Source organism: Chinchilla lanigera, unplaced genomic scaffold, assembly GCF_000276665.1.
Source record: "Chinchilla lanigera isolate Chin_1 unplaced genomic scaffold, ChiLan1.0 scaffold00085, whole genome shotgun sequence".
In the NCBI taxonomy this organism is placed as follows: Eukaryota; Metazoa; Chordata; class Mammalia; order Rodentia; family Chinchillidae; genus Chinchilla; species Chinchilla lanigera.
The window spans coordinates 8,269,880-8,294,997 of NW_004955486.1; the positions used below are offsets into that span (position 1 = coordinate 8,269,880).

General features: G+C 58.3%; 1 protein-coding gene across 1 annotated transcript in view; it reads right to left on the reverse strand.

Annotated features, from left to right (window-relative positions):
• Positions 1 to 25,118, reverse strand: part of Prdm16 (PR domain containing 16) — a gene marked incomplete at its 5' end in the record, with an annotated part of 187,941 nt that overhangs the window by 130,032 nt on the left and 32,791 nt on the right. The window contains 1 exon segment of the mRNA XM_013504223.1: positions 12,959 to 13,009. Coding sequence (XP_013359677.1) covers positions 12,959 to 13,009 — 51 coding nt within the window.

A 25,118-nucleotide genomic window follows, 5' to 3' on the forward strand; every position in this document is an offset into this window, starting at 1 on the left:
TGAGTTCTCTTCCCACTGCTTCCTGTTGTTTTTTCTTCTTAACACCCCGGGTTGGTGAGGTTCGCTCACCAGCACAGCTCGGGGCCTGATCTCCTGCGTTGTCGCTGTCCCAGAGCTGGTGTGGGGCATGGAGAGTCTGCCTGTGTCGCCAGGCAGAACTAGAGGCTGTGAGAAGATAAGAGACTTGAACCAGGTCACACCCGTGGGTGCTGGAGCCAAACTGGAGCTCCCATGGTCTCCTGTTCCTCCGGGGACAGACTCTCCTTGCTCCTCATCCTCGGGGCATGATTGTGTCTGGACAGGACTGCAAGGGCGCACGGCCATCACTGTCCTCACCATTATCATCATCACCGTCGGCACTGTTGTTCCATCGCTGTCATCACCATGGCGTCCATCATCACCATCACCTCCATCACTGTCACCACCTTCACCTTTATCATCTCCATCATCAGTATATCACCTGTACCAACTTCACTGTCATCACCATCAGCATCATCCTCACCAGCACCATCACCAGTATCATTATCACCATCACCTTTGTCACCACCAACTCCATCATCACCACCAGCACCACCAGCCCTGCGCCATCTTCTCCACCATCATGGTCCTTACCACCCTCCCTTTCCCACCCTCACCGCCACCGTCACTGCCACGCTCACCATCCCCATCCCTATCCCCATCCCCATCCCCATCCCCATCCCCATCCCCATCCCCTTGCCCTGCCCGGAGCAGGTGCCAGGTGCTATTTTATGGTGCTGTACGTGCTGTAACTCACGCTGTCTTTGAGGCAGAAATTCCTATCGTCTGCACTTTGTAGAGGAGGAGAGCTGAGTGGAGAACGTACTCTCATGCAGCCCTTAGCCTCCCAAGAAGGCGGCTCAGTTGTCCTGCCCACCACGTGATGGGGATGGCCGGCTTGGCTTGAATGGCTCTGTGTACCAGTCTATGGATTACGGTCAAGCAAATGGCGTGTGCCTTGGAAGCTGGCACAGGGGTCTGGTTCCCAGAACTACAGGGATCAAGACAGCTCAGGCCACCCTCCCTGGGGGGAGACTGTGGGGTACCCCAGTCCCGGCTGCCTTGGCCTGCTCGAGGAGTTGGTTCACCCTGGGAATGAGGAAGGGGCCCGGCTGGTCCAGGAGCAAAGTCATACCTCCTGGGATGCAGTCCGTGTGTGCAGAGGCTCCAGAGAGGCCCAAATGACCTGTGAGTCCAGGGGCCCAGAGAGTGACGGAGCTGTGAGGAGCACCCTGGAGAACCCCTGGAGGCCAGAAGTTTACAAACCACAGCTGAGGTTTCATGAGTAAGCTGGGTTGGGGGACATTTCCCATACCAACAGGACTGAGAAAGAGGGTCACAGCTCAGTGGCCCCTGAGAACCGAGAAGGAGGGGAGGGGAGATGCAACCCAGGCCCAGGCTGGAGGCTCTCGCAGGGTCCCCCGCTCAGGGCTGGGACCCAGGGATGCACCCTGCCCCCCCGAGGGTGAGGGCTGCTGGCTGTCCTGCCCTGCCCACTCCTTGCCCTCTGGGGCTGGGGCTTTGAGGGGGTGCCGGTGGCCTCTTCTTGCTGTGTGGCCATGGAGGGAGTGCACCTGTCCACACTGCAGCTTTCTCATGGACACTCTCAGGGGAGGGCTGCAGCTGCCTTGTAGGGGGGGGCTGGCAAGTGCAGATATAACCCGAAGTCCTTGCCTCTGTGATCATGCAGTGTGGCCTCTGCCTCTTGGCCTTAGACCTACTGTGGTCTGACTTTGCGAGCAGGAGGTCAATGTCACCGAGCGACGCCACGACGTGCTGGCCCAGGCTGCGTCCTCTCCCAGCCCCAGCAGAGCTCCTGGCCTTCATCCTGGCCCAGAACTTTCTTCTGCAGGCCTTCCTTTGGGGGAAGCAGGAGGTGCACCGGAGCCCCTGGGGGCTGCACGTGGGCAGACACGGGACAAAGGTGTCCCTCATGCCCCAGCTCTGCCACCCCGGGTGGCCACCACCAACCCTTCTGCGGTCTGACAAGGTGTTTTTCTCCACCTTCCAGTCCCCTCTCTCGCCTCCCTCTGTACTGCTTGTCCAAAACAGAAATACAAAGGGAGGAAATCTATTCAAAATTCCTCCTCCTCGTTTTATTTTTGCAGCTCTCTGGGGTGCCCACGCTTCAGATTCTCTTCCGATAATTATCTGCCCTTCTGGGGCCTTGGTAACCCAGAGCCTCACGTCTGGAAGGCGAGAAGGAAGCCCTGGCCTGGCCACGCCAGTGGGCACTGCACATGCGGGGCCCCTGCCCGGCTCCCCAGCACGGCTTCGGCTGCGGCTGTCTCACGGTTGCTTTATCTTCCCTTCCCCGCTCCAGCTGACCCATGATGAACACCACACCAGACTCTTTTTTATGTGATCATTTTCCGTCCCCGGCAACGCAAACATTTCTGTAGCTAATCCTCCGAGCCCCCGCCATTGCTCAGAAATAACAGAGGCAAGGCTCCCACGTAAAATAATGCGTCTTGCTCTTTATTACTTCATTTGTCAACAGCACACTGGAGAAACATCTTGCTGACTGGGTGAGAAGAAACTGTTCGCCAGCACGGCTGGCTGATGGACGTGAGTGTCAGGGGGAATAACGAATCCCGTTAGCATACGAGAGGCCGAGGCCAAAGGAGGGCATTAGTCAAAGAAGGGAGCGTTACTAAATAAGAAAATGGTATACTCACGCAGAATCCGTTAAGAATCCCACTCTTTCTGGCTCAAGTCAATTTGTTACCCTCACTGTTCCTGGTGTCTGACAGGGTAAGAAAAGACCGCCCGCCAGAGGGTCTCCTGGGCATCCAGCGGGCAGCAACACTGCTGCACTCCCCAGCACGCTGGACACTCCCGCCTGCCAAGCACATAGCACAGGGGGGCTCGGAAACACACTGCCCCCAGAGAGTGTCTGCCCTGGAATGCTTCGGCCAAGGGTCCCCAGGGAGTCTGGGACACAAAGAATAAAGGCCTGCAGGTGATGGGGCTCAGAAAAATTCAGACTTCTGCAGGGCAAGAGACTTTGCAGAATCCCACCTCGAGTGTCCAGCACCCTGCAGCTTCTCCCCCACACAAGGTGCTAACAAAGTACGTGTTTACCAGGTGAACGAAGGGAGGGAGAAGGGAGTTTGAGGCTCTGCAGAACTGGACAACATGCAAGGAATTCCCTAAGCCATCCATCAGGGTGTGTGCACTTACGTGGCGCTACGATCGCCCCCAGAACTCAGGCACTGAAAAGTGCCAGAAAGTTTCCTGTTTCCTGTGGGCCCCCAGGACTTGGCGGGGGTGCTCTGCGTGGTGACCACCAAGTCCCTCTGGAGCGTTCCAGCTGGAGTGTAGGAGACCAAGGGTCTTGCGGGTGTCACACTGGCCATAGCTGCTCAGCCTAGAGTGACCGTAGTAAGCACCCTTCAGTGGGCCAAATGGCTTCCTCCACCCAGCCCCAGCACCCGGGGTGTGATTGGAAAATACAGCAAATGTGTAAGTTAAATAATTCATTACAATAAAAGACACTTGTCACTAATCCTCCTCAAATCCCCTCCCGTCATCCTTGTCACTTTCTGAAGCAGTTCCGGGGGTCTTCTTTCGTGCCTTTGGTTGCACTGCTGTGGCTGCCTCAATGTCCTGTGTAGATTCAAAAGGCTTAACTTTCGTGGTCCCTTCCTGGCCCCTGGACTTTGGGGGAAAGCTGGAGTCTCACAGTGCCAGAGCCAGTGAGAAGAGATGAGGACACACTGTCGTGTTTTTACAAGCCTGCCCTGCCACGGGAGGCGGCACTTGCCAGCAGCATTCACTGTATTTTTGATCATACTGCATAAAGACACTCACAAAAGAGGACAGCCAGACCTGCTTCAGAAAGTGGCAAGAATGATGAAGAAGCGTGCTCACGGCGGGAGAAATTCGTGGCGGCGGTAGGGTGTGGGTGGGTGGTAGTGTTAGTGGCAATGTGCCTTGGTAATGCATTTTAAAAATGTAAACGCTCACTGTATATTTTGATCAGGGCCATATATCTGGGTCAGTGGGGCCAAAGGCCGCACACAAAGACACGGCCAGAAACCCCAATTGCAAGGACTCTGAACCCCACAAGTCCCAGCTGAACAACCGTGTGCTAAGTCATGTGTGGTAACAGGTTGCTAACATATCAACAAGCAAAACACCCCTAAAGCTACTAACCTGAAAACAACCCCCATCACGTCACCAAGAAGTGACTATCACTGCTGTGCTTCAGCCTTCTCACACCTGTGTATCGTTATTAAGCGTGGTGTATTTCATAAGTGTGTGTGTGTGTGTGTGTGTGTGTGTGTGTGTGTACCAGTTTGTGAAAACCTTCCTTTTTCAATGAATACTTTACTTTTTAGGGAAAATGCAAATTTAGGGAGAAACAAGTGTAGCAGAGAGTTCCTGCATTCCTCCTCCTCCCTGCTCTGTTCAGCAGACTCCTAATTGGATACACTGTAGCAATTAGAGGGTTACTGTGTCCTGAGGGATGACCTAACACTGATACATTATCGTTCACCAAAGCCGAAAGCCCTGGGTTTTGAGTTGTACATTCTAGGGGTTGAGACAAAGGTTCCAAGTCCGGTGTCCGAGATGACAGCATTACAAAGCATTTCCCCTCCCTGGTCGCCCTCTGCGTTCTCCCGGTTCATCCTCCCTCCCCGGCCTCTGGACACTTGATCTTTTCCCTCATGCTATAGTTTTTTGCCTTTGCCTGAATGTCACCGTTGGAATCATGCCGTGCGCATCATTTTAGATAGGTTTCTCTCACTTAGCAACATGCACTTAGGATTCCTGCTTTTTTTTTCTTTCTTCTTTGTGGCTAGATTGCCAAACCCTCTTTTCAACACTGAGTTATCTAAACACCAGTTTTTAGGGCCCACGCAGGGCTGACTTGTCCCTTCCTCTGCTGGTTAACCGGGCTGCCCATTAGCGTGGAGCCAGGAGGGCACCCTGACCTGCTCTTCTGCCTCTGTCTCAGATGCTTTCTCTGCCAATCTCCTCCCCACAAAGGGCCCTTGGCATCCCTGAGCATGCCTGGCAGCTCTGGATGACTGCCTCTTCCCTGAAGCTGCAGGTCCAAGACCACAGCCTCCATCTGAGGGAGAGTCAGCCACCCTCAAGAGTGATATGTTACCCAGCACCATCATGGCAATAGCTGACAGATACAATTGCTCCCAAGGACCAAAGCTGACACAGGCTTGCCCTTCTCTGAACTCAGCTGTCCGCACAGTGCCCTCCCATGTGCCAGCAACACCACCTGGCACTCAGAGGCATCTGCAAATGGGCTTCTTCACTTCACAGTTCAGCCTCAGCCCCTGATTTCCTCATAATACAGCGGGGTAGGTGGAGATGCCTGCACGGGGGATGGGAGCAACATGGCATAGGGCGAACACCCAATAAGCACAGCACGGGATGCGGGGCTGCCTAGCACTGGGCACGAGGTGCCTGTGTTTGGTGGCAAAGGCCTTGTGGGCGTGGGGGCAGAACCCAGCAGCCTCTGTGGGCGCATGTCTGCCTCTGCTCCTGACCTTGCACAGCCTCCTTCCAGGCTACACCTTGGCCAGGCAGAGAGCAAAGCCTGTCCAGCCACACTCCCAGAACCCACTGCAGCAGCCAGGGCAGGAGGTGACCTTGCACACCCTGTGGTGTCAGCAGTGGGTACAGGACCCTGTAAGAGGAGCTCCGCCCAGGTGCTGGTGGAGCCGCACCTTCTCTGGGGACCTGGACACCACTACCCACTATGCACAGCCTGGGGTATGAGGCTCTTGAACAACCACACCTTCTTAGGGAAGGGACACAGCCTCCCACGAGGCACTGCCTGTTCCACAGCCTGACTCCCTCACTTCTTCCTCTGTCTCCTACGTGTCCGGGGGCCCCCCTAGGCTGTGTCCAGAGCAGGTCCGGGCCCTGGGCTCTGAGCTGCATGGTTCTGAGGGACTTGCATGGGGACACATAGCTGAGACCTCGGGCCTGGCTCTCGGGTCCCAGGGCCTGTACCCTGCACCGTGAGGGGAAGTGAGCTCAGGTCCTTTGGGTATCTTCTTGGAGAACCACTTCTGGGACCCTGGGCTCACAAGAAGGGAGCCCCAGGGATCCACAGTGCAGCTGCTGTCTTCACCCTGCAGAGGCACCTGGCCTCTTGGGACACCTGTCTGTGCAGGACCAGAGTGGCCCTCACGCCGCAACGGCAGTGGTCATGCCAAGGAGGTGTGTCTGCCGCTCTGGGAGGGTGGACTGGAGTTTTTCCCTCTGGGAGCCTCTGTGGCCCTGGAGGAGAGACCCTGTCCAACCCAGGACCCGTGGACTCTGTGAGGCCGTGTTCCTGAGCACAGAGCTGAAGAGGCCGCCAGGCCTCAGGGCTGATATATATTTCTCTCCTAATAGTGCAGCACAATTTAATTAACTTGATATTGCACCCACCTGAAGACTGCGGCCCGGCTTATTGACGCCTTCATCTGGCTCCTATAAAGCCGATAACGCAGCCAATAAATCCCGAGAACGGGGGCCAAGAGGCGTCCTGCTCGGCCAGCTTCCCCAGCGCCCCCTGCAGGGCTGCCGGGGTGAGAGGCGGGAGAGGCTAGCTCCGGCCCCAGACACCTGACACAGTTTGGGCTGTGAACCCTGACTCTTTAGGGCTGTGGTGGGAGGCAGGTGTCCGCCAGAGGGCTGTACTTCCGGTGCCTTGTTCTAGCTGCCAAGGACACCAAGGGGGACACTGGTCTCCTAGTTCCCATGCCCAGCCAGCAGCAGCTACCACCCTTACCACACACTCCCCTGCCCCACGCTCTGCCCGTAGCTTTCTCCTCTACTAATCAATCCCCAGACCCGAAGGCTGCTTGTGTTTGGCAGAGGAGTACTGAGGCAGGACACTGGTGTTCAAGGCCAAGGGCCACACCGTTCTAAGCAGAACCAGCTCAGGGAGGCAGTGACAGGCTGGCTGCCTCCCCGGTCTCTGGGGAAAGAGCCACCCCTCTACTGAGCTGGGGGGTGACGCAGGTGGCACATTCTGTGTGTCCTGGAAATGGGCCAGGGTTTGTCTGCTGTCAACAGGGCAGAAAGCGGTCCCTAGTGCCACCTGCTTTTGGGAGCCAGGAGCCCCCCCCCCAGGGAGTGCACCCCTCCCCAGCCTCCTCCCTGGCTGCACCCTGAGGCCCCTCCAGGTTCACAGGACTTCTGGGTGTGGAGGAAGCCAGGCTCATCTGCTTCTCACAGTGAGGGACAGGATCAGGACATCCCTCCTGGCCAGCCTGAGCTGCTGGCCCTCCAGGCCTCTGCAGCAGAGTGGAGCCCAGGCCTTCCTCTGTTGTGCAGGGCCCTGGAGACAACACCAACGGCAGCAGGTAATAAATTACTGTGCAGGAAATTAATTAGCTGCACCTCTCCCGGCCTAATCTGATGGTTTAAGCTGATTTAAGGGATCCTCAGGTGGGGTGGGGGCAGGGTGGGCGGCACCAACTCAATTTAGAAGATGGGAGGCGGCGAGGTTACATTTATAAAGTCGTCACCCAGCCCGGGGCAGCCCATAACTCACCCCGCCAGGCAACCGGCCATTAGTCACCCTTATCAGCTTGTGAAGGGGCCACAGTGCGTGCCCCGCCCCGGGAGGCAAGTTCAGGTGCTTCCAGGGGGGAGGTCAGAGTCCGCCGGGGGGCCTGGGGCCTCCAAAGAGGCCACCAGGAGCTTCCACGAGGGCCCCTCCCTGTGCCTGATTTTTGCCCCTGTGCTGAGCCTGGAAGCCACTGCTCAGGATGAGTGAAGACAGCAGCTGCGACAAGGGGTCCTCCATCCCCCAGAGGGAGGAGGAGGGGGGAGGAGCCAGACCCCAAGGGGGCTGGTCCCCCCACCCCCACCCCCAGAGGTGGCCCACTCGGCCTCGGGAAGGGAGCCTGGGAGGTGGTGCCTGCCCGACTTGCTGCAGTCTTGGCCGCATTACACCTCTCCACTTTGCGGCCTTTGATTCAGCAAAATCAAGGATGCAAACTTCTTAGGAGTACTTAGTTTCCATGGCAACCAGAGCTGACCTCAACATTATTGTTCTCAAGAGGGGACTGACTTTACTATATGTTCATTCACTGAATTAATGGACTCCCGGTTCTTTTATCAGCAACCCCCGAACAATGGAAAGAGAGACATGTCGTCGAAGGGCTTTCAGGCCCTGTCCAGCCTTTTGTGCCCGGCTTACTGCGAGGAGGCAAGTCTATTCAGCCCGAGATTATCAAAATCAACTCGGGGCTGTCTCAGGGCAGCTAAACACACTTTGATTTCATAAAGACATAACTGATCCCACATGCAAATTAATTTCTTAGGTTAGGGACTATGGTGTGATTTTTTTTTTTCCTCCTTCTGGCAATAAAGAGCGTTGTAGGGAAACAGCAGTTTAGTTATAGTGCCCTGTGGGGTCTCAGTGCAGTGGGCAGGCTGGCAGGGGCAACCAGGGAAAGGATTTCGAGAACTCCCCTCGAAGGCACAGTGTTGGACATCACCAAGCTAAGGTGGTGACAGGGTCCCCAGTTACAGAGAGTACCTGCGCCCCCGCCCGGGGGGGGGGAGCTTGGCATCTCCTTCTCCGGGTCTCTGCATTACTTATTCCAACTGCATTGCTAGCCCTCCCTTCTCATCTATCCCTTGCCCTCCAGCCACGTGGAAAATACCTCTGCTTCCCCAGGAGGAAACAATACGAACAAAACAAACCATAGGCAGAGAGACCCAGGACCAATCCCTGGGCACGCAGTGTTGTGCAGAGCTATCGGCCAGCCAAGGGCCAAGCCACCACCACACCGGGACGTGGTCTGTCCAGGCTTCGGGGTGTGTGGCCGCCGAGTAATTGCTGCACAAAGAGCACTTGGCAGTGGCCTGTCTGCCTCTGCACCCGCTCCCTGGAGCACGCTGAGCTCTTATCCCGGGCTCCACAGTCACCCTTCATTAGCTCCGCGTCCCCGGAGAGGGACCCAGGAGACCTCTGAGCTTCCTGTTACCACAGGCATCTCACGGCCACACAAGAGCCCAGTGGGACAGGCCGAGGGTCTAACACCCACATAATCATTTCACAAATTATCATAATTATCAATCAATCACTCCCTTTGGACAATGCGAGGCAGGGCTATCCGATGACTTTTCTGACCTGTAGCATTTTGTATGTAATAATAACGGGAAGAGATTTATGACCCATCGTGTCCCCTCTTCCAGCGTGGGACTCCCTTCGCTGAATTTATTTTCGACTCCTCCGGACCTCCCGCCCCGGCCCCGAGGGCTTCGCCAGAGGCACCTCCTCTGGTCAGGTCCTTTTCCCAAGGAGGCAAATTCCCGATTTATTTATTTGGTGGGGGTGTCGAGAAAGGGAGAAAAGAAAAACACAAAGAGAAAGGGCACTTCCTTTTGTTAGAGCTCCCCCCAGTCGCACTGTATTAACACGTCCTTCCTTTTAAAGTCGGTGAAAGAAAACAAGATAAACTAGGACAAAGGCAGAGGCCATGGGGCCGTGTTTCCCCCTTTCATATCACCGAAGAGATTGAATCAAAATTCCTTCAGCTGATAGCATCTCCCCGGCGGACTACACTCTTGTTAACGGATAAATTCAAGCCCTCCAGAAAGTCAAAGAATAAATTTAAGCCTTTTGCCAAATGTCTATCCTATTGGATTTTGATAAGACGGCCATTGAGCCTTAATAATGTCTTCCATCCATTTTCCGCGAGCGAGCCCTTAACTCGGCTCTTTATCCGTCCCCAAAGCCTCCTCGCCCGGCCTTTTTATTACGGGCCCCGGCGCGCTCTCCAGGGAGCCGGCGGTGATGGATGGACGGCCGGCTCGATTATCTCCCGCAGATGTTTGCTCTCCGGGACCCCGGGCTTCCCCCTAGGTAAACAGACCCCAATAGAGGGGGCGGCGCGGGGCAGCCGCAGAGGTCCGGCCCAGAGGGGACTTCGGGGACGCGCGCCACGCGCCCTGGGCGCACACGGGACGAGGGAACGGGCAGCAGGCGGAAGATAGGGCCGCGCGGCGCGGAGACGGAGGGGACGAGGGACGAGCCGGAGCCCGGGCCAGAACAGGAGGACGGAGGGGGTGGGAGGGGACAAAGGGACGCAGGAGGGGTGCAGGAGAAGGGCAGGCGGAGGCTCCACCCCTCCTGGGGGCGGGGTCTGGCAGGCGCGGCTCACAGGCTGCGGCCGCTGTCGCTCCGAGGCAGGCCCCGCCCCCGGCGCAGACCCCGCCCCCAGAGCCGGTTCCCTGGGGTCTCGGGTGTAGATCCAACCCTGCTGAGTGTTCTGAGCCACCCTCCCTGGGCCTGGGCTCCACAAGCTGCAGAACTTCTAACAGCGACTTACCGGGGATATGTCACCTTTCCCATCGCAGTGGCAAGCCCCTGATAGCATAAACTGTTACATTTCATGAAGCAGGCCGCGGACGGGAGGTAGCGTCCTCCCCAGGGTGGATGAGCGCAAGCTGAGATGCGAACAACCCAAGGTCACAACCAAGGCCACCCAGCCCCCGCACTTCCCCACCATCTTTTTAATGCAAAGTGCGCCCATGCTTGGGTGACCCAACTATAAAACCAGCACACCAGGAAGTCACTAAATTCATCCCTGCCACAGCACAGGAGGGCCTGCATGAGGCGTCACGTGGCAATAGACCGCTAGCTGTTCACCAGGTCGCCCACAGCGCTAAGCATGGATCTGTGCCTGGGACAGGCACTACCAGGAAGAGAAGCTGAACCTCAGCCAGGCTGCCTTCTCTCTGGTCCTGACCCGTGACCTCTGTCTCTCCCAGGGTCTGGCTGCCCCGGATGGGTCCAGACCTGAGCTGCAGCTTTAGGTTCTGGTCATCTCGCCAGGTGACCTGGGCAGACGCCAGCGCCCCAAATGCCTCTGCTCTGGGCTCAGCTGAAGGCTGGGCCATGGTGGGGTTCCAGGGCTGTGGTGCACTGTGTGGAGTGCAAGGATGAGGACCCCCGACCTCCAGCTCCCTCTTGGGGCGGTGTTGAGAGAAGCTAGGAAGAGTCGGAGTCAGAAGATGCTTTCTCAGGCTGGCTACTCGGTCCTCTCCAGCCCCGGAACCCGAGGCTGCCTGGCTCTCGCTCCAGCCTCCAGGAGGCTGGGTCTGTTCTGTGCCACCCCAACCTGCATTTGGTGAAGACTCCCATCACCACCACCACTTTGGAGAGCTGCAAGTGGGTGCCTGGGCACAAGGTGTCCTATGCTCGTCCTGTGAGCTCCCGGGATGACCTCGGGCCACAAAGACAGGACTTCACGCACCCACCAATTATTGGTGAAAAGGCCAATCCAAAGCAGGAGCAGAGGGGACAGTGACCGCTGTCACTCTTGTCCTGTCTTACTTGGGTTCAGAAGCAGCCAGCACTTGCCTCTTCTCAGCCCTTTAACTTCAGACTTGACCTTTCAGCCTCCTGCCTTGACACTTGCACCCCCGCTGACAGCCCCAGTGCCCACCTGGCCTCCATCCACCCTGTGAATCCCCACCCGGCCACCTCTCCACGCATCCAGGAGAAACAACAAGGTCGCCTCTGAACGTTGCCCCGCCCAGCTGCCAGTGTGTGGTGAGGCAGCTAAGGTCTCCCTTTCTAGAAGGCATAGGATTGGTGTCGTGGGCTACAGACCACTTTCCCAGGGAAGTGAAAACACGGCTCTTTGAGAAACAGAAGCACTGCGTCCTCCCTCTTGCTACCTTATATCCTCGGAGAAAATTCCGACGTGTTCAAAGAGGCAGGAAAGCAGAGAGAGCAAGTGGGAGCCGCACGGCACTGTCACCTGAAGGAAAGGAGGGCCCAGGTCTCTCCTGGCAGTGGGGACTGAGATCTTGTCCCCAGAGGCCCCTCTGAGGCCAGACAGCCCATGGTGACAGGATGAGCAGGGTGGGCCGGAAGTGCTTGTGCCAGCGCTAGGTTGGGCCTAGTAGAGGGCCAGGGGCCAGGCTCGGTCCACAGGAGCCTGGGCAGAGCTGGTGCCACAGCCTGTTCTCCCCAGGGAAGCAGGAAGGGGTACTGCCCATGGCGCAATGCTGGGCAGAGGGTGTGAGGCCAGGCTTTTCTGTTCACAGGGAGGGCAGGATCCCAAGCGCAGATTCTGCACTGCAGAATCCACTGGACCACTTGGCCTGACTCAGCCTCCCCAGCAGCCTGTGCTGAGCTCCCAGCGCTGCCTGGTGGAGCGTGGGCGCCTTTGCCTTTTATCTTTCTTGAGAACAGACATGCTTGGGGTGGGGGTTAGTTTAATTTTACCAGAAAGCCCAAACCCTGGATCAGCTACCTGCATGGAGGCGGCACATACTGGGTGAAGCTGAGCAGTACCTGCAGGAGATTCGGGGCTTGGGAGGTGATATGAGGACCAGGCCCTGCCCCGGGGTCTACACAGAGCATGCACGCACAGGTACGCATGGCCCGCACACACTCTCTGGGGCCGTGCGTGCCTCTCCCTGCCGACCTCTCTCTCGGAATCTCGGATCCTCTGTTTGCCAACCAGCTATCACCCATCATCAGTCTGCAGAGGAGCAGATAACGCCACATTGACGCTTTTTCTTTCCCTAATGGGCTTGCTTATTTAAAGTGATGCTTGAGCCCTTTTTGGAAGCTCTGAGTGCAGCAAAATGCTCTGCTGAATCCGCAGCCAAGTGTTCCTCCCCCAGCCTTTCACGAGAGAATCCAGTGAAGATAGCTAAATAAACACAGCCTGTGTTTATTTAGTTTCCGTGTGTGCGCGGCCTGAGGCATTCCCAGAGGTACAGGGTGCTTCTCTGATCTTAAGCCTCGGGATGCCCAGAGAAGTGACCTCCACCCGCTTACACAATAAAAATAAGCATCCTCCTAGCTCCTTCTGAATCACTGTTCTCAGAGAGCACCTTGTTCCTGGACTACTGGCGGCACACGAGCTACACACTCGGAGGTAACGGAAATGGTGAGGTCACCCAGACAGCAGGGGCCACAGGGGCCCTGGAGGAGGTCGCCTACCTTCTTGATGCAGCCTTCCTGGGACGACACCTCCGTATCTGTTAGCATTGGCTGCAAGACAATTGTGAGAGGGGTTGTTAGTTCATGACAGATTTCCTTCTCAAACTACAGGGGTTATGGACACTGGGGCAGATCAGAAGTCTTCTCAGTAGCAAGGGTGGGTCCAAGTGGCTTCTCTGTCACTGGTGATAATGGGGACCCCCTTTATTCCAGCAGAGGCTCCCCTGTTTTGGAGGACTCTGAGCATCCCTGGGAGTGTCATGGGCCCTTGCTGGGTCACTCACTGTGGCCCTTTAGTAACTGGTGGGGACCTGTGGGGCAAAACACAGGGACACGAGAGGGAAATCTGCTCTCACTCCTAGGGCTCCCCAGCAACCCTGAAAGATTACTCCAAAGGATGCTTTGCCTGTCTGTCCAGTCCAGAGGGTGAGGAGGACCACGTGGTCCCTGCCCTGGGCGCCTCCAGCCTGGCTTGGGAGGTGGTGCTCAGGGAAGCCTCTGGAGTTCAAGCCAGGCACAGGAGGCAGAGCTAGGGGAGGCAGGAGTGAGGGCCGGGGTCGCCCTCCCACCCGCTTCCTCCTCAGCTGGCAGCTCAGGGGCAGCAGTTTTGGAGCCTCCTCTGCACTAGCACCCTGGGTCCTGAGAAGAGGACGTTTATCCTGGTGTTGGAGGGAACCCCTCAAAGTGCACCCTGGTACCCGCTGATGCCCACAGAGTCAAGGTAAGAGGACCCGGCACAGCATTCAACACACGGGCTCATGTGCCTGCCCAGCTGTCACAACAAGAGGTCGTATTTCTAACCCATTGGAGATTTTACTTTTCTTTTAATAGATTCTGAAATTGTGGTTTGGAGAGCGGCAGTGAGTGAAACAAGAATGGGACGGAGAAAGGTGAAGGCCACAAAAGAGACCCCGGGGAAGTCTCTTCCCAGGAGAATCTGCCAAGCCCGGGTGGCATGCCGGCTCCGCCCCACCTGCTCTGGCACCGGTGTGTGTAGCATTGGGCTCAGAGCGAGAGGCCGTGTCTTCCCTCGGTCTGTCTGCTCTCGGCCCCAGCCCAGGCCCAGGAAGGGCCGCCCAGCTCAGGTGGTGCTGAGACGGAAGGTGGTGCATCGCCTGGGCTTCAGGAAAATCTAAGGCCACTGTGCCCACCTGAGGTGAATATTTCTTAAGTTCACATGGTTGATGGGATCCGAGGGCCCAAGCTAGCTGTCAGCAGGCAGAGTGGGATCTGGTCTCTGCAGATGCTGGAGGCCACATCCTGGAACCGTGTCCCCCTCTGTATGTGGTGACAGCTACTGTGAGTTGAGGCCAGGCCAACCTGAGCGGACAAGAGGTCCTAAGGAGTTGGAACCAGACCTCGGCCTTGGAGAGAAAGACGACCGGGCTGCATTGGGCCAAGGGAAGGCACAGTGCCCTCCTCTGAGGAGGACATGTGCTGCAGAAGCCACCTGTCCCCGTGATGCAGGATTCCCAAAGGCCAGTCCTTCCTGCAGCCCGGCTCCCATGGGCTCTGTGGCCTGCACTTAGGCGGCCCACACCAGCCATGCGCGACTCAGCCAGGAACCCCTGCTCCCAAACCCACAGGAGAGGCATCCCTGAGAACTGGTTGTCGCCAGCAGAGGAAAGGCGTCCCTGAAAGGTGGTGGGCATCTGGCAGAGGGAGTGGCTGCTCTGCAGGTGCTGGGCCTTCGCACCTAACTCCTGAATGTCTCAAAGCTCAGCCCAAGGGACACCTGTGTGCCACAGACCTTGGGCTGCAGGTGACCACAGCACCTGCCCTCTGTCAGAGACTGAGAAGTGGCCAGGTGGGATGGAGGGCGAAGGCTCCCAACCTGCTCTCAGACCATCATGGGATGGACACAGAGAGGGGTCTTCGAACAATGCCACCCCCAAGGTTCAAGACACACTAGGGTCAGCCTGGCACCGCGAGTTACTGCACCAGCCAGGCGGTGGGTTAAACGGTATACTCCGGAGCACGGCGGAGCCACGTAAGGTCAGCCATCTCGGGTACGTGATGCTGGGGAGGGACGCCCAGCCCGACGCCGCTCAGAGCAAGTGGACGCCCCTGGCTCTCCAGCAAGAAGCACCTCCTGCAGCTGGGGCTGAGCCGTGTTCCGGAACCACGGCTCTGCTTCACAGCTGCCCTGGCCGGTATGAATGTCATTAACGCGGCCTCCTCACCCACTGCTGACCTCGGGTGGAAGCCACCGGACGCACCCCAGAGCCGCCAGCCTTGGCTTCCTCCCCGGCCGGCCGCTGCCCCGCTGAAAACCTTCTTTATTTTGCTGGCTTAGCCTCGGCACACGCACAGCTGGCGTGGGGATGGCTGGCAGTGGCTCCAGGCCCTCCACTTCTCTGCACCCCGGCAGAGGTATTAGGTGTGTTTTGATTAAACATTTTAGCCAAAAATGCGAGGTCTGACCTCCGGCATTTAGCTTCTCTCTCGAGTATCAGTGCCAGGATTTAGCTAAGTGGGGCTGGTCAAAACATCTTTTTTGACTCTTAAAATAAATACCCTCTGTTCTCCAAGAAATCGGCAAGGAGCTGACACACACTTGCATGGACACTGCCTAGGCTCACAGCTAGGCAGGCTGGCACGCCCCTGAGGGGCTGGTGTTCCCTGCCATGGCACATCCAAGAAGCCCCCCCTCCTTGAAATGATCGGGTAGCAAAGAATCTGAACCGTGCCTGCGGGAGGAAGCCCGGACCCGGGGATGTGCCCGGGGGAGGAAGCCCAGAGCGAGCTGGGCCAGGAGGCAGCTCCAAAGCCAGAGAAGGGGACAACGTCCAGTGTGTGACACACCCTCCAGCCCAGCCTGGCAAGATGATCCTGGAGCCCTCTGGTTTATCCACCTCTCGCCCCTGCCTTTAAGCCCAACCCTCTCTCTGGCCTCTGTTTCTTCCTCTTCTGTTTCTCAAGTTGTTTATTTGCACCCAAAGATGTGGTGTGAGGTCACAACGCTGAGTCGGCTTCCTTTGGGGCTGGGTCAGCGCTGCCTGTGCCGGCACTCCGGGTATTAGAGGAGGGAGCGCAAGTGAGGGCTTGGGTTCCGCTAGAGACCATGCGAGTGGATGGCCAAGCGTGGTAGCCCGTGACCCTCACTGTCAGAACTGTGGCCTCCATGTGGCCGTCCTTCCTCCAAGGTCTTAGGCCCCAGAAGCAGGGCTCTCGTGCACCAAAGCTCAGCCCTCACGAGCCCACTGTGCCCAGAGCCATCTCATCCTGGGAAGATAGAATTTTTAAAGAACAATTGCCATCCCTGACTTTCCGTCCAAACCAAAGCCCTGCGATTGCTGCCAGTTCCCCTGGTGTAAAGGCAGCACTGAAGCCTTGGGGACGGCGAGGGCGGTGATGGTGGCAGCGGGTCATCCTCCTGGGATGAAAAGCGGGGAACAAATTTCTGCTTCTCACAGTGGCCCCAAAGGAGGCAGGCGCAGCAGCTGCCACACCATGAAGACAGGGGAGGCTGAGGCACAGGGAGAAGGTCGCGCGCTGCCGAGGGCCAGCCTCACTTGCACTGGCCTTTGATACTAAGCTCAGCCCCGGGAGAGAAGAGGCCGCTGGGAAAACACAGGGGCAGCCAGGAGCCCCTCACCCGGGACTCACACCTGAGGCTGGCCGGGACAGCCGGGAGGGGGCACCCTGCAGCGCAGCGCTGGCCCGGGCGAGCTGGGTGGCAGCCCACTGGCAGCGAGGGCGGACCGGCGAAGGCGTTGAGTCACTGGGCCGGCTCTGGCTCCCGAGCAAAGGCCCCAGCCGTGTTGACACAAACCCTTGAGCTCTCAACTGGGAGTGGGGTCATATTTATTTATTTTTTGCATTAAAAAAATCAGCTTGGCTGTGTTTGAGCTGCAGAAATGATTTTTTTAAGGAGCTGTGGACACTGTTTTTAGCTTTTATGCCTAAACAGATACTTCTCAGTTCTTTCAAGTGCGAGCAGCCGATGAATGGAGGCTCTCTCTCGCTCCTAAGAAAAATATTTACACAGTCGAGTGCTGTGCAAGGAGGACGCGGGACGGGCTCGGGACCCCGTCCTGGTGCGGAGGGGGCCCCACACCCGTCTGCGCCCTCCGCTGCCCTCCTCAGGCTGTTTTCAGCCCCCAGTTTGCACCCTGACATGGTAGGTCCTTTACAGAGACCCCACAAGGGTTTGCCAGACAAGGGGGAGCGCCCGCCGGAGACCCCTGGCTGCAGGCAGCGGCTGTGGACAGGCCTGCTCCCCTCGGCGCACCCCCCAGCACCCTGCTCCCTGTGAGCAGGCGGCGCCCTTCCCTCGGGGCCCGTCTGGGTGTGGCAAGGCCTCTGCCTGGTTCAGGTCACGAGAGCACCAGGCCCACAGGCCTCTGCCGCCGCACGCAGATGACTGTCCCCACACAGGCCCACCCTCCCCGCCCGGCCGTGCAGACAGAACCTGGCCACGGCTTGCCGCCCTCGGCCGTTCCAAGAACACTCTGCTCACTGGCAGCTCCGACGCAAGCGCGGCCCCTCGGCCCAGACACCCTTCCCCGTGGAGCCCGGCCAGGGCCTGCCGCTTCCTGCTGCAGAGGGGCCGCGGCATCTCTCCCAGATCCCCTGCCTTTTGTATCCTTGTTTTGGAGCAGCCATTGAGCACTGTCTGGCTACACTGCCCGTGAAAGTCACCTTGGCCGCACTGGTGCAAGGTCTATAACTTTGGGGCAAAGACAGTGGATACACAGGCGCGTGCATCCAGGCACACACTCACACACACGCATGCACACGCACGTGCTTCTACAGTACAATGATGCTAGGCAAGGGAGGACCACTGGCCTGTGGCTGAGTACCTCGGGAGGGGCTGGGGGCAAGTAGTAGGCAGAGAAGGGCAGGGGCAACGGTGGATTGGGGCAAAGGTCGGTGCCTAGAAGACAGAGGAGCAACCTGGTTTGAAGACCGTTAGGCCAAGCAGAGAGCGGGTACAGATGGACGGTGTGGTTCAGGGCAGAGGAAAGGCGGGGCAGAGGAGAAGGGGCCTGCCAGAAACGACGGTGGCTCGAGGGGTCCAGCCTGGGGGTCTGCTGTGCAGGCTGGGTGACTTCTCTGTGTGCCAGGGCTTGTGGGTGTGCTAGGGTGGGCTCTCCTCCTCTGCTGGGACCTGTGCAGCTCTGCTGGGGACAGAGCTGGAGGCTGCAAAGGGACAAGAGGGCCCCCAGCAAACAGTGAAACAGGAGACCGCGGCCGGCGTGTGCCTGGTGCCACACAGGGACCCTGCTTACGTTTAAAGCTCAGAGTGAGCCCAAGGGCTCCCACGATCCCCACTCTACAGAGAAGACGGGGGCTCAGAGGGGCACAGCAGCGGTTCCCAGTCAGGGACTGGTCCAGGCCGTGGCACTGAAAGCATCAAGGTGAAGGTCCTGGGGGCAGTGCAGGCGGGGAAGGCAGAATGGCAAGGCGTGGACCAGCCCCAGCCTCCGACCCCAGGTCACCTGGCAGCTGCCAGAGCAGTTCCCATGGCAACACTGCATCTCCCCGAGCAAAGACCCAGAAAAACAAAGACCCGGTCCTTCCAACAAGTAGCCTTCCCACCCCGCGCTCAGCACAGACATGAGGGTCAGCTGTGCACACCCCGAGCATCGACAAGGTCACCCTCCCGACCCGGGAGTCACAGAGGTCTCCTGGGCAGCGGCTACCTGGTGGGGATCCCTCTGGTGGGGTCCTGGCTCACTCCCTCCCCGCCAGGCCTCTCTGGAGCCCCCTTCTGCTTCTGGGGCTGTAGGAGACAAGCAGGTGTGATGACCTTGCCATGACCTTAGCCTGCCCCACCTCTGACTCCTGGCTGTACATCCCCCTGAGTTCAGCTCTCTGTGAAGCAGGGGTGGCTCGTCAAGGCGCATGCCCCCTTCCCACACGCTGGCAGCTCTGGGGCTCAGTGCAGGGCAGCTGGCTCCAGATGGGGCCAAGGCTCCCACAGCAGAACTGGCATCTCTTCCTGGTTCCCTGACTCCTGGTCACCAAGAGACCTTGCTGGTGGAGGTGATGCAGGTGTAGGACCCACCGGAGGGCACCAGCCCAGTGGGGCGGTGGGAGGAAGTCATAGTTTGGTGCCAGCTCTGGAGCTCTCTCCTGCCGAGGAGCCGAGGGCTGGGGGGCTCTCTGCAGGCCTTGTCCCGAGGAGGTGGGGTCCAGGTTCTGGCCTGGGCCTCCGTGGACAACTGCCCCCTCCTGCTTCTGGAAGGTGGATGTCCCAGAGGGAGTATGTGTAGATCATAAGAGTAGGTGACTTGTGGCAGTCAATCAATGACTCATGACAAGCTATCACTTTCAGAATCAGAAGGGGACATGCTCGAGAGGCCCAGACCCTCTGGTTGCTGGCTATAGGGACTGGACACAAGACCAGGGGACCAGACTGGAAGACAGGAGAGAAAGAAAGAGCGGGCTCAGGAGCAGAACAGCCTGAGGTGCAGCACAGGGGGCCTTGGGTGGCAGCAGACCTGCAGCCAGGGCTGGGGCGGGTGAGGGCTCTGGTCCAGCTCTGGTCCAATGTGGAGGGCCCACGCACCCTTCTCTGCTGGGGACAGTGAAGATGGCCTGAGCCCACGGACCCCCACCCTTCCTTCCACTTCCCTTTATTTCTCTACAGGCTTCCCCAGCCCTCCTGGGACTTAGAAGGGGCACAGGGCTGTCCGGGCGTCACCAAGAGGCCCCCCATTGTCATCCCACCTAGGGGACATTCAAGGCCACTGCAGAGGAGAATCCAGGAAGAGACCCCCAAAGGCCAAATCGACACCCCAGCCCCACACCCCTGATGCGGAGCACTGGCTACACCTTCAGGATGAGTGGCAGAGCTGATCCCGGCCCACAGGAGCCCTGAGGACAGCTTGGGGGCCGAGGGAGGAGTGCATTGTCCAGCAGCCAAGAGGCTGGCACAGCGTGGCCTCGGGGGTGTCACAGAAACTCCTTTAAAACCAGGCTTGTTGGGTGGGACTGATACTCACAAACTCTAGCTATTTAGTGTCGACAACCTATGGGTTTGCTGAACGATTCCCACCAGCTATGCGTGGACCTGTCTACCTCTGTCTGCTCCAGAAGTTCATCTTCATTTTGTGATAAGAACACATGACGCAAGAGCTGCATTCTTAGCAAAGCACCAAGCACAGGACATTGACTCACACCGGTGAGCCTGAAGGACTTCACCCCAGACCCAGGACAAGGCCGGTCTCGCAGCCCTTGAAGGAAGGCGATAAAGGACTCAGACACGGAAGCAGAGAGGACCACGCTGGTGCAGAAAGTTGTCTGGGTTCTGCTGGGCCAGTGTCCCAAGTCAGGAGGCTCCCGCCCTGCCCTGCCCTGCCCTGTCCTGCCCTGCCCTGCCCTGCCCTGCCCGGCACAGACTTCATCAGCCACACTGGGGCCGCCTGAGCCTCCCCTGCTCCTCCTGGCCCCAGTTGCTTAAACCCGCACCAGGCTCTGTCAGCTCCAACCTCAGAGGGAGCTGTCTCCACTTGCACCAGGAACTGTGCCCTCCCAGGACCCTCCCCACTCCATTCCCCCGCCTCCCCCAAAGGCTCTGCTGTCCCTGCATGCACGAAGCCCCAGTGACCGGTGGCCACCTGGATCCCCACCCGGAAGGATGCGGCTGCTGGTGGTGCCACCTGGAGTCCTTTGTACCTTGGTGTCACCAAGGGAACTTTGCTTTCCATGGGGGGAGGGGATAGATCACAGCCAATCCCTGGTCCTGTGTGAGCATTTATCTTTTGCTCTCAACCCTTTCAGTTATAGAAATAACCTTGGTATTGACAGAATCATATGCATGCACTTCAGTCTGACCCTGCTTATTGATAACTTGTTTGTTGAGGTGATCTTTAATAACCCTAAGTGAATAAAGGCTCATAGATCTCCTGGGGACGATGGCTCGGTCACACACAGATTATGAAGTCCCGAGACCCAGGGTCTCAGCCCCAGTTTGTGCTGACTAGGGGCCAGGGCAACCTTCTGGGGAGAGGACCAGAGATGTTACCTTGTGCTTCAAAGAACTGAGTTTCATTTCTTGGAAGCACTTCCGGGGTGGGCAGCACTTCCAGGGGACCGAGGGACAAAGCAAGCCTCCGCGGGTGGAGTCGCCACTACCCCTCGGCCTTTCCCTGAGCCCGAACACTCCTTGTCTTGTTCTTGCAGGTTACTGACCCCACTCACTGGTTCACACAGCAAATGTGTGCAAACTCACGCACCTCCAGGCTGCACAAACTTACAAGTTCCTGATTGTAATGAAATAACCAGACTGTAACAACTCCAGCGCTGCCCTGCCCAGGGCATCTCTCCATAATCCTGAAGCATCCTCATTCACCCCTAAGAATGCTGAAGCCCAGAGAGTTTGAGCAGCTTGTCTGATGTTACACAGCTAATGCCAGGGACCAGGCCGAGCTGTGAGATTATGTGGTCTTTGCAGAACTCAGCAGTGAGTAGTCCTCCATCTGGAGGAACGGCTGCTGGGGGTGTGAAAAGGAGGATTTTCTTTCTCTCCGACAGAGTGTTTCCAATTTCTGGGAGGAGCCATGGCAGCAGAACCCCAGTGCCCGGGTTTCGTCACAGCCGCCACACTATCTCAGGGCTTCCTTGGCGGCAGAGGGAGGTGGTGTCGCCCAAGGAGACCGCACATTTCCCTAGCAGGCCCAGGCCCGGAGCAGCTGTGCAGAGGAATGCGTGCCAGTCCCACCTGCTGTGGCCAACACCTGGGGCTGGAGTGCGGCTGGCTCGCTCCTGGGGTGCGGGGGGCAGGCAGCCCACCCCCACTGTGCCAGCCTGAGGCCCGGGCCCAGAGGAATCCAGGGCTGCAAGCTCCGAAGTTGCTGCAGACGGAACTGTGCAGGCTGCCTGGCCAGGCCGGCCTCAGGCTGCAGCACAGCTGCCTGCCCCTGGGACATCCAGGGCCGCCGCCCCTGTGCAGGCCTCCAGGGCCGGGTGGGCTGCTGGAACAGCCAGGGACCCTGGGCTGCAGGCCCTGAGCCCAGCACCTTCTCAGGATGGTGTTCCAGTCAGCCACACTGAGTCCCCACGTCTGTGACCTGGCCGCAGGGCAGGCGAAGATGAGTGGACACTGTGGGTAATGATGAAAACACCTGAACAGCAGCAGGGCCCGGCCAACTATTCCTTTACTTCACAACTTACAGTGATGTTACTAAAGATGTGACTGTTTTTGAGACCCCCAAAGCTTGGAAAGCAAACCTCAGTTGAGGCTGACCTATACGAGGGGCCATTCTGGGGGCTCTGGGAGGCTACATAAGCCAGGCCAGGTCCAGCCTTCCAGCTAAGCATGGCTTTCACATTTTCAGAGAGTTATAGACAGCTTCCATAGCCCATCTGCCGGAACAAGGGGTTCACACAGCACCTGCGACTCCTCCGCCCCTGGGTGCTTTTGTCCTCACCATGGCCGACACCGAATGACAGAGATGAAACACCACGAGGTCCTGGCTTCAGATCCTGTGGGTCCATGGCCACGGCGCAGTGCCCGCCAGGCAGTGGGGAGAGAGGCAGAGACAAGGCAGGCAGCAGACAGCGGGTGCAGAACACCTGATCCAGCAACAGCTGCTGCCGGCCCGCCCGGGCTGCATTCTCAGCTGCAGCCTCCCTGGAGCAGAAGACAGTGTGAAATTGGACGCAGTTTGAGGCGGCTCTGCCCCTCTTCTTTCCTTTTTTGCCTGTTTGTTTTCCAGCAAGGAAAAGCACACAGAATTGTCACCGATGAAATCTCAGGACGCTTGCTGGAACTTCTGCCTGGAGCTGCAGGAATTTCTGGGCCTCCGCCGGGCCCTCTAGAGGGTCCCTGCCAGAGTAGGTCTAGTGGCTGAGAGGCCAGTGCTGCTGGACCTTCTGGCCCAGAAGCCACAGACTGTGAAGAATTCCCACCCACGCCAGCCCGAGGTGCTCTCTGGAAAGGTCCTCATCCTGCAGAGAAAGGAGCCCGGAGGCCTTGGTGGCAAAGGGGATCTAAACCGTCCCTCTGATGGGGTCCCTTCCCCCCTCTTTTGGAAGTGACCTGGCCTGTGAGGGTGCAGCAGTGAGTGGTCAGTGGGGTTGTTCTGTCCCCTTGGGGCCCTTGCTGGGTGCCCAAAAGCATCCTCTAAGGACTTCTCTTCACGATGACCCTGTAGGTGTCCGGGGACCCCAGAAGCTGCAAGGAGCCGTACAGTTTGGCTCCACGTCATCACCCCTCTTCCTGCCTCAGTCTGAGAGCCCAGCGGCTGCACCCGCTCCCTGCAGTGCTTCGCGAACAGCTGCTGACGTCCTCTCTCTTGCTGGCCCCTGAATAGGAAGAGACCCTTCCATGCTGCCCTGGCTCGGCTCTGTCTGCTGGAAGTAGGAGTGGACCGTCGCATCCCAGACCCGGAGGTGGCCCTGGTAATGGGCTCTGGCCAGCTGTCCGGCCTGCAGCAGGGAGCGAGGCTCAGCTAACATGACAAGGTCACCGGCTGTCTGAGGAGGGACTGAGAAGGATGACCCCCATTAGTGCTGGAGGAGGCGGGGTCCAGGGAAGGGCCAGCTGCCGGGCACAGGGGACACAGGAAGGGCCAGCATCTGGGCTGGTCTGTGGGTTTGGGCATGGGCACGGGCAGGGAGTGGGTCCCCTCAGCTCATGCGTGGCTGACATCGGCCACAGGAGGACATCACCACGTCTCTCTGGGGCTCCGGCCTCTGTGCTTGCCCACCCCCCCTGCGGGTCTGGAGCATTGACTTCACCATATCCTGGGGGAGGTTCGCACAGCTGCTGGAGGAGCAGGCACCTCCGTGCACACGGGCTTCCGCAGCAGGAGCGCTCATCTTGCAGGGCTGCGGAGCTCTCCTGGACAGAGCTGGACTTCCAAGACTCTGTTCTCGGAACTGGGAGGGTTTGTTTGACAGCATAATTGATTTGGCCTTCCCAAGGAGCGAAAAGAGGGCTGAGGTGGGCCCAGCTGTGAGCCATGTGCAGTCTAGAAAGGCAGCCCGAGGGCGAAGGCCCAGGGTGTCCTGCGCAGACAGACAGAGCCTGAGGGCTTGGCGGAAGCCCTGCGAGCTGGGGAGAGGTGGGCGGAGGCCGCACGGCAGCTCCACTGAGGGGAAAGGCAGGAGCAGAATCAGGACAGTTTCTCCTGCGTGTGCAGTGCTATGCGCCACACAAACTCAAAAACGTGCAGTCAGACCATCAGGAGTGGAGAACAGTGTCCTACGCAGAGCCCGCTCCGCCAGGGCTGCCTGCGGTTTGCAGATTCGCCCATGAGAATTAAAGCAGAAAACCTCCAGATCCCATTTCCTCTCTGAGACTCACTTCCAGGGTGATTTGTTTATTGAAAGCAAACGTCTACGCGTCCCTCGCCGGTCGCTGGAGCCTTTCTCCTCGGGACCGGGAGGTGCAGTCTGAACAGATCCTCCCTGGCTACTCTTTAGAGTAGAGGCCCCGGTAGATTAAACTGGAGTCTCCAGCTGACGGGGACAAGCTCACACTTGGGCAAGGCTCTCGTCCTAGGGATCCTGGTTTCTCTTAAGGCAAAGCAGTTACTTGGGGACACAGTAGGCCTGTGGGACAGCCCAGAATCCGTATCTCGAAGCGCAGTCTTGGGTGCGGTCACAGTCAGTCCTGCTTATTGTTGAAAAGCAGGGAGGGACCCCCAGTGGCCTGACCAAGCCACTGGCCAGTCCCTGCCCTCCAGAGAGCGCGCTCCCCCTCAGGCCATGGCTGCTCAGCAAAAACAACCGTGCCCATGATAACTGCCCTGGCTGGGGCCAGCGCGATAAGGCCAGGTAGGACTGGGGACCAGACCAAGCAGCCAGGGAACTCAGTCTGATCCTCCAAGCCAGGTACCAGGGGCTCATTTTGACCCAGGGGTTCTGAAGTCCTTTTGTCATTGACCACTCCAGAGACCATTGGGCCCCAGGCCTCGGTCACCACCTGTGCTTGGGCTACCACCACTCTCCACCCGTGAGCGTCTCCGCTCAGCTGCACTGTGCCCGAGAGACGCCACCATCTTTTTACCCAATTTTCCAGCTGAGTTGACTGAGGCCTGTGAAGGTCAGGGAGCTCGCCCGGGGTCACTGAGTAGAACAGCTCAGCCTCTGGCCTCGGGACAGGGACGCGGGACTCTGGTGCTGTCCCTAATCGACTGGCCAACAGCTCCTTCATAAATAATGGAAATAACAGGGCTCCGTGTCTCCTTAGAGGCTGCACTCC